The 13,439-nt window shown below is 61.8% G+C and overlaps 1 protein-coding gene across 1 annotated transcript; it reads left to right on the top strand.

Annotated features, from left to right (window-relative positions):
* The first annotated feature begins 821 nt into the window (after positions 1–821).
* Positions 822–7,957, top strand: LOC100090520 (synaptojanin-1-like). Its single transcript, XM_029053397.1, has 5 exons — positions 822–1,635; positions 3,132–3,203; positions 4,028–4,126; positions 4,862–5,051; positions 7,692–7,957. The coding sequence occupies exons 2-5, from the start codon at positions 3,189–3,191 to the stop codon at positions 7,955–7,957; spliced, it is 570 nt and encodes a 189-aa protein (XP_028909230.1). The 5' UTR covers positions 822–1,635; positions 3,132–3,188.
* Positions 7,958–13,439: the final 5,482 nt, after the last annotated feature.

The following is a 13,439-nucleotide window of genomic DNA, read 5'->3' as shown; positions in this document are numbered from 1 at the left end:
GATCCGACCCACGACCTCCGACTCCCGAGCCCGGCCTTCTCCCCGCCGCTTCTCAACCGCGCAATAACGTATCACGTACGCGTAGACACGTATCGAGTGCTCGCTGTGTGCCAAGCAAGGTTCACGGTCCGAATCCCCATTTTACAGCGGGGGAGACCGAGGCGCGGAGAGGTGGAGCCGGCTCGCCCCGGGTTCGCGCAGCAGACGCGTGACGGAGCTGGGGGGGGAGACATTAATACGAATATAATCCATATTCAATAGTATCTATCGAGCGCTTACTATGCGCAGGGCACTGTAATAACAATGTTGGTATTCGTTCAGCGCTCCCTAGGTGCCGAGCACCGTTCTAAGCGCTGGGGGAGACCCGGGGGAATCGGGTCGTCCCACGGGGGGCTCGCGGTCTCCATCCCCATTTGACAGATGAGGGAACTGAGGCCCCGGAGAAGTGAAGCGACTCGCCCGCGGTCCCCCGGCCGACGAGTGGCGGAGCCGGATTCGAACTCACGGGCCCCGACTCCAAAGCCCGGGCTCCTTCCACTGCGCCACGCTGCTTAATAATAATAATAATAATAATAATAAGAAGAAGAATGATGATGTGGGTATTTGTGAAGCGCTCACTACGTGCCGAAGCACCGTTCTAAGCGCTGGGGGGAGATCCGGGGTCATCGGGCGGTCCCACGGGGGGCTCCCGGTTAATCCCCATTTTCCAGATGAGGTCACGGAGGCCCAGAGAAGCGAAGCGACTCGCCCCCCGGTCACCCGGCCGACAAGGGGCCGAGCCGGGATTCGAACCCGTGACCCCGGACTCCGAAGCCCGGGCCCTTTCCGCCGAGCCACGCCGCTTCTCGCCCGGTACGGCGAGGTGACCGAGGCACAGAGAAGGCCGGCGCGCTCGGCGGGCTCTGCCCGTAGGAAGCGCTCAGTACGTAGGATCGAAGGAACGAATGAAGCGTCCCAGCGCTCGGCGCGGAGGAAGCGCTCAACGAGGCCGTCATCACCAGCGTCTCTCTCGGTCTTTGCAGGCGCTCGTACGGCGCCCCGCCCGCGGTACGCGCTCACTAAATCCGACGGGAGGAACGAACCGTCCGGCGCTTACAACGGCGCTCGGCGCACAGTGGGTCCTTAACGAAGGCCGACGTCGCCGTCGTCTCCATCCCTCTGTCGTTCGTTTTGCGAGCGCTCGGTACAGCGCTCTGCGCGTGGTGAGCGCTCAATGCATAGGAGCGACGGGACGAATGAACGGTCCAACGCTCGGCGCGCAGTAAGCGCTTCACGAAGGCCGACGTCGCCGTCGTCTCTATCCCTCTATCGTTCTCTGCGAGCGCTCAGTACAGCGCCCCGCCCGTGGTGAGCGCTCACTAAATCCGACCGGAGGAACGAACCGTCCGGCGCTTAGAACGGCGCTGGGCGCGCAGGGAGCGCTTAAGGAAGGCCGACGTCGCCGTCGTCTCCATCCCTCTGTCGTCGTTTGCGAGCGCTCGGCACAGCGCCCCGCCCGCGGTGAGCGCTCAATCAATACGACTGAAAGAACGAACCGTCCAGCGCGCAGTTAGTGCTTAACGAAGGCCGTCATCGTCGTCGTCTCCATCCCTCTATCGTCCTTTCCGAGCGCTCGGCACAGCGCCCCCGCGCGTAGTAAGCGCTCCCTGAACCCGACCGAACGACCGCGGTATCGGGCGGGGGCGGCGGGCGGGGAGAGGGGGTTGAGGGGCCGGGGTCAGCGGAGGAGGGAAGGAGGGGAGGGGCTCGTAACCGAGGAAGGGGCGGGGGGCGGGGGGGGGGGGGGGCGGCGTGGCGGGCCTTCCCACCCCCCGACCCCCGGGACCGGCGAGGGCTCACCCCGTTTCTGCCCGGGGCCGGCGGTCCGCACGCGGCGACGCCCCGCGGGTGCCGCCATCGCGGCGCTCTGCACGCGGCGCTCGAACGGGCGCCGCGATGGCTCCGTCCGTTGACCTCTGGCTCCTCCGCCGTCGATCCGCCGGCGGGCCCGGGCGGGGGAATTGGTGGGCCGGGATTATTCCGGGTCCCTCGTCCCGCCGCGTGGCGGGGGGGGGATCGCGGAACGGGGATCCGTTGGGGGATCCGGCGCCCGCCCGCCGCCGACCCCGGGCCCCGCCGCGCCGCCGTCGGCCCTCCGGCCGAGCGCCTCGGCCCTTCCCCCCGCTCCCGCCGACGGGGTCCCACGGCGAGAGGACGTTGCGCTCGGGCGACCGGCGAGTCGAAGGGACCGACCGGAGGGTTTGAAGTCGCCGCGTCCGTCTTTTCCGACGCCGATCCGTTACCCGTTTTTCTGCCGTGAGCCGCGTCCCGTCCCTAACGGGGCGCTCCGATCCCCTTGCCGGCGTATCGGGCCGGACGCGGTCGAGTCGCGCGCACGGCGGCTCGGTGGAGGGGGGCGGGGGCTTGGGAGTCGGAGGTCGCGGGTTCGGATCCCGGCTCCGCCCCTTGTCGGCTGTGGGACCGTGGGCGAGTCGCTTCGCCTCTCCGGGCCCCGGTCGCCTCGTCTGGAAAAGGGGGGTGGAGGCCGCGACCCCGTCCGACCCCCGTTTCCTTGGATCTGCCCCAGCGGGGGGGGGGGGACGACGACGACGACGACGACGACGAAGCCACCCGACCGCCCCGCGTCCCCCTCCGGCGCTCAGCGCGGTGCTTGGCACAGAGTAGGCGCCGAAGAAATACCCGGCACCGTTCTCGCCGCCGTTACGGGGCCTGGCTCGCAGCCGGCGCTCGAAAACCACGCGAAAGACAGCCCCGAACGAGAGCGGGCGTCGAGATGCCGGCATCTGCTAAGCGAGCGCTTCCTACGTGCAGAGCGCCGTTCCGAGCGCCGGGGGGGGGAGAGACGGGGCCGTCGGGGTGGTCCCGCGTGAGGCTCACGGTCAGTCCCCGTTTTCCGGACGAGGTCGCCGAGGCCCAGAGAAGTGAAGCGACTCGCCCCGGTCACCCGGCCGAGGCGGGGCGGAGCCGGGATGCGAACCCGGGACCTCCGACTCCCAAGGCCCGGGCTCTCCCCGCCGAGCCGCGCCGCTCCTCCGGTGACGGCCCGGGGTCGCCGGGGACGGCCGGCGGGGCCGCGCGCGGCTTCGTCCCCCCCGTCGGGGGCGGAGTGACCGTCTCCTCTGTCTCCCCAGACGGACACGTCTTGCTTGACGTGGGAAGGGCAGCGGTTCCGAGGGAAGGCCACCATCATGGAGAAGATGATGGTGGGTTGGGGAGGGGGAGGCGGGACCCGGTGGATGCGGAGGGGGCCGGGCCCGGGAGCGGCAAGGGCCCGCCTTCTGCCTCCGCTCGGCTCTCCGGGGCGCCGTCCCACACCCTCGGGGGCCACGGCAACGACCGTCGTCCCGTCAGAGGAGCGGGGCGGCCCGGCGGATAGAGCGCGGGCCTGGGCGTCAGCGGGGCCCGGCTTCCAGTCCCGGCTCCGCCGGGCGGGTCACCTCGCTCCCCCGTGCCTACGGGAGAAGCGGCGTGGCTCGGCGGGAGGAGCCCGGGCTTGGGAGTCGGGGGCAGGGGTTCGAATCCCCCTCGTCAGCTGGCTGACCGGGCAAGGCGCTTCGCTTCCCTGGGCCTCGCCTCCCTCCTCTGGAAAACGGGGGCGAAGGCGGCGAGCCTGCCGGGGGGGGGGGGACACCGCCTGATGACGCCGGATCTCCCCCGCTCCGCAAACAGCGCCCCGGTCGTCACGTTGCCTCGGCGGTAGAACGGGGATTGAGATCGCGAGCCCCACCGGGTCCGACTCGACTGGCGCCGGCCGCCCCGGGGCTCTCCGCCCCGGGCCGCGCTGCCGTCCCGGGACGTGAAGAGGGAGGGCGTCGCGGGCCGGAGGCGGGACGGGGGCAGATGCGACGAGACCGGGGTACGGCGAGCGGGCTGGCGTCGGAGGAGCCGAGAGCGGGAGCCGGGTTACGGCGGGAGAGCGGCGGGGTGGGGCGAGGGGGTCGGGTGCCGTCAGGTTAAAGGCATGCCCGATCCAGTCGTGACAGCCTGTTTCTGATTTTGTCCCCCCCGCCCCTCCCCATCCCCTCAGAGCCTCCCGTTCCCGAAGGTCCGGCGCAGCCTGACGTCGCAGGACCATCAGCCGGCTCCGGACAACCGCATCGCCAGCACGGTCGTGGGCCGGCTCAAGGTGAGGCTCGACCGCGGCCCGGGACGCCGGGTTCGGGGCCCGGGCCCGGGCCCCGCGTCCGAGCTCGCCGGTCGGGGCGGCGCGACGGGGTAGAAGACGTCGCTTCGGCCCGCGGGGAGCCCCTGGCCGAAACGCCTTATAAAGAGCCCATCGCCCCCTCCTCCGTTCGGCGCGGTGGGCCGAGGGTCGACCCCGCTTCGGTGGCGCGCGGGGACTCCGGCCCCGACCGGCCACCGGGGCGCGAGGGGAGGTCCGTGGGCCGGCCGCCGTCCCGGACGCCGACGGCGCGATCGACCGACGACGAAACGCTGGGGAGAGTGCGGCCGTAACGAGACGGTGACCCGTCCCCCGCCCACGAGGATCTCGGGAGCGATCTGCTGTTCCCCCGCGGTCCCCCCTCCATCCCCCGCGGCCCGACCGCCCCACGCTCCCGCCTCTCCCCTCTCCTCCATCCCCGGCTCTTCCCGGTGACGACCCGGCACAGACCGTCCCGCACCCCGATTCCCCTCTCCCATCCCTACCTCTCCCTCCCGACACGTTTTCCGTTTCCCCCGTAACAAGCCGGTCGAAAGCCCTCGGCGACCGCCCCTCCCTGCCGCCGACGGACGCCCCTCGGCGGAGATCCCCGGCGGTCCGTAGACCCGGCCCCCCCCCCCCGTGCCGACCTTGAGGGAGACGACGAGCCCCCTCCCGTCCCCCCCGCCTCGGCTGCCGAGGTGTCGCTCCGCCTCACAGATCGACGAGGACCCGGCGATGGGCTTCCGGCAGATATTCCTCCTCAAGAACGCCAACGAGAAATGGATCTGCACCGACGACAATCTTCAGGCCGCGCCGTTCGACCTGGCCCGACGACGCCCTCGGCGGCCGGGCCCGTCCGCTTGTGGGGCCGTCCCTCCTCGCCACCCCCCGGCCGGGCCGGGGGCCCCCCCCCCCACCCCACCCCCAGGCTCTCGCCGGACTCGGGCCCCTCGCGCGCGGCGGCGCCCGAGGGGCCGCGGGAGGGTGGCGATGAACTAGACTCCCCTCTCGGAGAGGAACTGCCCGTCGACACCGGAGGCCCGGCGGACGAGCCGCCGCCATTCGGCGGGCCCCTCTCGGCCCGGCGGCCGACCGGGAGGGAGGCCGCTCCGTCTCCGACGTCGAGGCCTCCGGGAAACTCGGCGAAACTAACTTGGGATTCCCAGATGTCCTCTTTCTTCTTCCTCTCCTCTTCCGCCAGCCCGAAATGCCTCCGGGATGGCCACCGATTCTAGTCGGGCTATTTCCGTCGCTCCGCCGAGAGCATCCGCGGGACGGGGGCTGACAACAGAGGAGAATTTTTCACACGTCAGATGTTAGGACGTGGGAAAAACCTCTTCCTTCGAGCAGAGTCTCGATGCTCGGGGCCCCGCGTTCAGCCCGCTTCGGTCCTGTGGCGGGTGGGCGCGGCTCTCGGCGGGGGACTTCTGGGTGTGAGAGGGCCGGAGAAGGGGGCGCAGAATAAAGCCTTACCCCCCCCCCACCAAAAATCCCGCCTTCGGAGGAGTTTTCTCCGGTTATCTTTCTTCTTGGACCGCCGCATTGCCAGCCCCGGGGGACGGGGCGAGGCGCGGGCAGGAGATGAATTTCCTCGGGGGAAGGATTCGGGGATTTGAACCTGATTCGAGCTAAGGGGTCGGACCGCTAACTTCCCTGACCGGAAACGGGGCGAGAAGAAACCTTCCCTGCCCTGCTCTTTCCCTCCCGTCTTTTGCGTCACCTCTTCTTGCTCCTCGCCTCCCCACCTACCCCCACGGGACATCTCTTTATTCTCCTTCCCCTATCTCTGATGGATCTCAACGCCCCGCCTTTCGCACCAGATTGTAAAACTCCTCGAGGGCAGGGGATCGCCTCTATTCTATTCGCCCCAGGGCTCCGCCTTTAGGAAGCGCTCAAGAATTCACCTTGATTGATCGACGGACGTTTTGAAGAGCTCAATTAGAGTAATGACACTAACCCACTGTGGGATTTATTAAGGTGATCGGTGGCACTGGACACGTTAGGGGGCCTGGAAAGTCCAGCGGAAAGGAGGAGGGATAGCCATTTATTAATCGATGGCGTCTCCCGGGCACATTCTACGGGGCAGAGGACTGAAGACTTGGGAGAGGGCAACGCGGCTGAGGGCGGAGACGCGCCCGCATAAGAGCCGACGGTCCCCGACGGGGAAACGGACCTGAAACGGTCGAGCAATGAAACACGGAAACGTGCCGCGGACGGGTGAAAATCCAGTGCTTCCCGAGGGCGGGATCCAAGTAGCCCGTCGCCGGGCAGGGACGGTCTCGCTCCCTTGCCGGATCGTCCGCTCGGAGCGCTCGGTCCGGCGCTCTCGCACACAGTAAGCGCTCAAGAACTACTATCGGATGTACCCGGATGACGCAGAAGAGAGGGGGCGGGGGAAACGGGGGCTTAGGCGGCCAAGGCCTCTCGGAAGAGACGTGATTTAAAAGGCGGGGGAGGGCGGCCATCTGTCATCCGAGAAAGGGGAGGGAGCGCCGGAAGCAAGACGCGGGGGCAAGGGGCGGGCGCTCGGACGACGGACACAGATGGAAAGAACGGGAATCGTGGCGCCCGTTGAGCGCTTGCCACGTGCCCGAACCCGGCTGAAGCGAAGAGGGCAGAGGGTCGCAGGCGGGAGATCGGCGAGGGAGGCGGGAGGGGGCCGAGCCGATGGGGCGCCTCCGGGAGTCTCCGTCGGGTGCCTGGAGGTCGGTGGGCCGCCGACGGAGGTTCTCCAGAAGCGGGGAGGCCGGGCCCTCGACGGTTTTTTTGGAAAAACGATCCGGGCGGCGGAGCGGACCAAGGGGTGGGGCGAGGAAGGACGGGACACGGGGAGGGCGGGGAGAAGGCTGACGGAGCAGGCGAGGCCGGACGCGATCAAGCGGTCGGATGGGCCGAGTGAGAGCGTGGGGAGAGGGGACGGGGCAGGTTTTCACTCATCCGACAGCATTCACTGAGCGCTCACTCTGCGCGGGGCACCGTGCCGAGCGCTCGGAAGGGACGGATGGGGCCACGGATTCGGCAGCGCCGCCGGGCAGGAACGGCAAGGATCCGGGGACGGGCGGGACGCGTCGGTATGAACGCCCAGAGCCGGATGGGGGATAACGCCTCGTGGGACGGGGAGGGATGCTATGTCCGCGCGGAGGGGGAAGGCGGGGCGGGGAGGACGGAGGAGGAGGAGAGGAAGAGGAGGAGGAGGATGGGAGGAGTTCTGTCTCCGACGCCGTAGGATCCGCGGGGGGGGGGCCGGGTCGAGGGGTCCCGGAGGCGGGAGGAAACGCGAGAATTCAGGGAAGCGGAGATGTCGGGGCCAGACGGAGGCAGTGAGAGCGACCGGGGCCAAGGGTCACAACGATAACGCTGATGGCGATGACGACGACGACGATGACGACGATGGTATCCGCTGAGGGCTCACTGTGCGCCGAGCACTTTCCGAGCACCGGGACGGAGAGTCCGCCCCTCCCGGGCGCGGTCGCCTTCCCGGGCCGGAGGGACAGCGGGGTCGGGCCCACCAACGGCTTCGCTCCGAATACGGGTCCCGTTCACGCAGACTCCCCGACGACGGCGGGGGGCCGGGTTTCTCGAGAGCGACGGACGGAGAGGAGGCGTGGGACGGCGGGCGTCCGCGGGGCGACCGTCCCGGCCTGCCGCGGCCCGCCCGACGCGGCGGGGTCCGGGTGCTCCGGATCTTCTCGCCGGGGGATCCCTCCAGGCCCCCGGTCGACCGGGGGGACGACCACGGGCGGAAGGTCGACGGCCCGCTCCGCCCGACGCTCGGTCCGGTGGGCGCTGGGCGTCGACGACGACGATGGTTGACGCCGCCGATCCCAGGCCTGGGGGTGGCCCACGTCCTCCGCGGCCCCCCGGGAAAGGGTTCGGGGGGGGGGGGCGGTGGCCTCGGGCCTTGGGAGACCCCGTTGGGCGACGCCCCCCCCCATGCCCTCTCCTCCTCCCGACGCCCCTTCTTGGGGTCCCCCTTGCCGCCCCCCAGTCTCCTTGTCCAACGAGAGGGCGGCTCCTGGGCTGGGGCCCTTCCCGTTGGCCGCCCCTAGGGGGCGGGCCCCGCCCCCCCCCCCGCCACGAGGCCCCCGGGGTGTCACGTGACGCGCCCCCCGGGGCGTCACGTGAGCGCCGATGACGTCACCCCGGGCCCCGCCCTCCCCCCCGATGACGTCACGCCGCTCTCGCGAGAGGCCGCGGGGCGGGCGGGGGGCATGCAAATGAGGGCGACGTCACTTCCGGAGGCCGAGCGAGCGCCATTTTCTCTCGGAGGCGGCGGAGGGAGGAGGGGTGAGTGCGGGGCGGACGCGGGGGGCGGGGAGGGGGAGGGGAGGGGGCGTCCCGCAGCGCTTAGCACAGCGCCCAGCGCACCCTCCTCGTCGTCCTTCCCCCCCCCCGCCCCCTCCCCGCCGCCCCATTTCTCCCCCCCCCCCCCCGTCCTGGGTTCGAATCCCGCCGCAGCGCTTCGCCCAGGGTTCGGCGCCTCGTCGGGGAGGAGGAGGAGGAGGAGGAGGAGGAGGATTTAGAGCGGCGCTCGGGCGCCCAGGGAGCGCCTGATGCCATCGGTATCATTACTATTATTAGCAAGTCATAATGCCGTTGTTCTAGCATCGATTAGGTGGTTCTTATTACCGTCACTATTACGGAATTATTAATAGCGCTTAAATGCTCATTAGTAGACCAGCGCCTGGCACAGAGTGACCACTTAAATACTATCATTATTATTATGATTATTAGTAGTAGTAGTAGACCAGCGCTTGGCACAGAGTGACCACTTAAATACTATCATTATTATTATTATTATTAGTAGTAGACCAGCGCTTGGCACAGAGTGACCACTTAAATACTATCATTATCATTATTATTATGATTATTAGACCAGCGCTTGGCACAGAGTGACCACTTAAATACTATCATTATCATTATTATGATTATTAGACCAGCGCTTGGCACAGAGTGACCACTTAAATACTATCATTATCATTATTATTATGATTATTATTAGACCAGCGCTTGGCACAGAGTGACCACTTAAATACTATCATTATTATTAGACCAGCGCTTGGCACAGAGTGACCACTTAAGTACTATTATTATTATTATTAGGACAGTGCTTGGCACACGATAAGCACTTAAATACCACCATTATGATTACTATTATTAGAACAGTGCTTGGCACATAGGCACTCAACGAATACCATCATTATTATTACCATTATTAGAAGAGTGCTTGGCGCATAGTAAGCGCCCTAACAAATACTATCATTATTATTAGTAGTAGTAGTAGACCAGTGCTTGGCGCATAGTAAGCACCTAATAAATACCATCATTACTATTATTAGTAGTAGCAGACCGTGCTTGGCGCATAGTAAAGCACCTAATAAATACCATCATTACTATTATTAGTAGTAGACCGGTGCTTGGCGCAGAGTAAGCACTTAACAAATGTTAGCATCATCATTATTATTAGACCAGTGCTTGGCGCATAGTAAGCACCTAATAAATACCATCATTACTGTTATTAGTAGTAGCAGAACAGTGCTTGGCGCATAGTAAGCACCTAATAAATACCATCATTACTATTAGTAGCAGACCGGTGCTTGGCACATAGTAAGCACCTAATAAATACCATCATTACTATTATTAGTAGTAGTAGACCGGTGCTTGGCGCAGAGTAAGCACTTAACAAATGTTAGCATCATCATTATTATTAGACCAGTGCTTGGCGCATAGTAAGCACCTAATAAATACCATCATTACTATTAGTAGTAGTAGCAGAACGGTGCTTGGCGCATAGTAAGCACCTAATAAATACCATCATTACTATTATTAGTAGTAGTAGACCGGTGCTTGGCGCAGAGTAAGCACTTAACAAATGTTAGCATCATCATTATTATTAGACCAGTGCTTGGCGCATAGTAAGCACCTAATAAATACCATCATTACTATTAGTAGTAGTAGCAGAACGGTGCTTGGCGCATAGTAAGCACCTAATAATACCATCATTACTATTATTAGTAGTAGTAGACCGGTGCTTGGCGCAGAGTAAGCACTTAACAAATGGTTAGCATCATCATTATATTAGACCAGTGCTTGGCGCATAGTAAGCACCTAATAAACACCATCATTATTATTCTGTTATTAGAGTGCTTGGCACATAAAGTGCCCAACAGATACCATCATTATCATTAGTAGTAGTAGTAGGCCAGTGCTTGGCGCATAGTAAGCGCCTAACAGACACCATCATCACTATTAGTAGTAGTAGCAGACCAGTGCTTGGTACGTAATAACCGCTCCCTACTAATTATTGTTATTATTACAACCGTGCTTGGCACAGAGTCAGCACTTAACAGATACCATCGTTATTGTTACTATTATTAGACGAGTGCGTGGCGCACGGTAAGCGCCCAACGAATACCATCATTATTAATATTGGAAGAGTGCTTGGCACATAGTAAGTGCATAACGGATACCATCGTTATTATTGGAAGAGTGCGTGGCACATAGTAAGCGCCTAACAAATACCGTCGTCATTAGTAGAACAGGGACATACGAAGCAATGAACAAATACCGTTATTACTATTATTATTATTATTAGAAGAGTGCCTGGCGCATAGTAAGCACTTAACAAACACCGTCATCAGCATCGTTATTATTAGAACGGTGCACGGCACATGGTAAGAGCTTAATAAATACTGTTGTTATTACCGTGAACAACGTGGCTGAGTGGAAAGAGCCCGGGCCTGGGAGTCCGAGGTCATGGGTTCGAATCCCGGCTCCGCCACTTGTCAGCTGGGGGACCGTGGGCAAGTCGCTTCGCTTCTCTGGGCCTCAGTGACCTCGTCTGTCCAATGGGGATGAAGACCGGGAGCCTCACGTGGGACGACCCGATGACCCTGCAGCGCTCAGAACAGCGCTCTGCACATAGTGAGCGCTTACCAAAGACCGACGTCGCCGTCAGCCGGCGCGAGGGGGGATGGCGGAGGGCAAGTCCCGCGAATTCGGGCGCACGCGAGGGACCGTCAGCGGGACCCACCAGGCGCCGATAACGTGCGACACCCTGCGCCGAGCGCTCGGGGGAGGAGGAGACGGGAGAATCAGCGCGTGCCCTGCCCAGGACGGAGCCTGGAGAAGGAACCTGTAGGACGCCGGAAAAAATAACCCCCCCTCCCCCCCGAAACCCGTCTCGGGCCAGTCAGTCCTCCTCGTCTGGCCGCGGGCACCGTCGCTTCCCTCCCCGTTGGCGGCGGGTGTCCGTGCCTCTCTACGCGCCCCGCGGATTTTGCAAACGATCGTGCTGTTTATTGAGCGCTCGCTATGCGCGGGAGGGGGGGGCCGGAGAATCAGATGTGGTCGGGCGCGGTCCCCGTCCCTCGTCGGGCTCCCTCTCTTAATCCACAGATGAGGTCAGGGAGGGAGGAGAAGAATGACGACGAAGGTATCTGTGGAGCGCCGACTGTGTGCCGGGCGCCGTTCTACCGCCGATGACGTCGATGGTATTTGTTGAGCGCTTACTAGGTGTTCTGTGACTGATAATGTCGATGGTATTTGTTGAGCGCTTACTAGGGGTTCAGCCACTTATGATGAGGATGCTATCTGTTGAGCGCCTACCATGTGCCGGGCACCGTTCTACGACTAATAACGAGGATGGTACCTGTTGAGCGCCTACTATGTGCCGGGCACTGTTCCACGACTAATAATGAGGAGGGTACCTGTTGAGCGCCTCTTATGTGCCGGGCACTGTTCTATGTCTAATAATGTCGATGGTATCTGTTGAGCGCTTACTATGTGTTCTACAACTAACGATGTCGATGGCATCTGTTGAGCGCCTACTATGTGCCGGGCACTGTTCTACGACTCAAAATGATGCTATCTGTTGAGCGCCTACTATGTGCCGGGCACTGTTCTACGACTCAAAATGATGCTATCTGTTGAGCGCCTACTATGTGCCGGGCACCGTTCTTCCACTAATAACGAGGATGGTATCTGTCGAGCGCCTACCATGTGCCGGGCACCGTTCTACGACTAATAACGACGAGGGTATTTGTTGAGCGCTTACTATGTGTACTACGACTGATAATGTCGATGGTATTTGTTGAGCGCTTACTATGTGTTCTACGACTAATAATGATGATGCTATTTGTTGAGCGCCTACTATGTGCCGGGCACTATTCTACCACTAATAATCATGATGCTATTTGTTGAGCGCTTACTATGTGTTCTACAACTAATAATGAGGCTGGTATTGTTGAGCACCTACTATGTGCCGGGCACCGTTCTTCGACTAATAATGAGGATGGTATCTGGTGAGCGCCTATTATGTGCCGGGCACTGTTCTACGACTAAAAATGATGCTATCTTTTGAGCGCCTACTATGTGCCGGGCACCGTTCTTCCACTAATAATGAGGATGGTATCTGTCGAGCGCCTGCTATGTGCCGGGCACCGTTCTACGACTAATAACGAGGAGGGTATTTGTTGAGCGCTTATTACGCGTTCGACGGCTAATAATGAGGATGGTATTTGTTGAGCGCCTACCATGTGCCGGGCACTGTTCTTCGACTAACAATGACGATGGTATCTGTTGAGCGCTTACTATGCGTTCTGCGGCTAATAATGAGGGTGGTATCTGTTGAGTGCTTACTATGCGTTCGGCTAATAATGAGGATGGTATCTGTTGAGCGCCTGCTATGCGTTCGACGGCTAATAATGAGGATGGTATCTGTTGAGCGCCTACCATGCGTTCCGCGACTAATAATGTCGATGCTATCTGTCGAGCGCCTACTACGTGCCGGGCACTGTTCTTCGACTAATAATGAGGATGGTATCTGTTGAGCGCTTACTATGCGTTCCGCGACTAATAATGTCGATGCTATCTGTCGAGCGCCTACTATGTGCCGGGCACTGTTCTTCGACTAATAATGAGCATGGTATTTGTTGAGCGTCTACTATGCGTTCCGCGACTAATAATGTCGATGCTATCTGTCGAGCGCTTACTACGTGCCGGGCACTGTTCTTCGACTAATAATGACGATGGTATCTGTCGAGCGCTTACTATGCGTTCGACGGCTAATAATGAGGATGGTATCTGTTGAGCGCCTACTATGCGTTCGACGGCTAATAATGAGGATGGTATCGGTTGAGCGCCTACCATGCGTTCCGCGACTAATAATGTCGATGCTATCTGTCGAGCGCCTACTACGTGCCGGCACTGTTTCTTCGACTAATAATGACGATGGTATCCGTTGAGCGCTTACTATGCGTTCGACGACTAATAATGTCGATGGTATCTGTTGAGC

This window comes from Ornithorhynchus anatinus, chromosome X2 (assembly GCF_004115215.2).
Source record: "Ornithorhynchus anatinus isolate Pmale09 chromosome X2, mOrnAna1.pri.v4, whole genome shotgun sequence".
Classification (NCBI taxonomy): Eukaryota; Metazoa; Chordata; class Mammalia; order Monotremata; family Ornithorhynchidae; genus Ornithorhynchus; species Ornithorhynchus anatinus.
The sequence above is the reverse complement of the archived record's forward strand: the minus strand, read 5'-3'. Positions and strand labels throughout refer to the sequence as shown.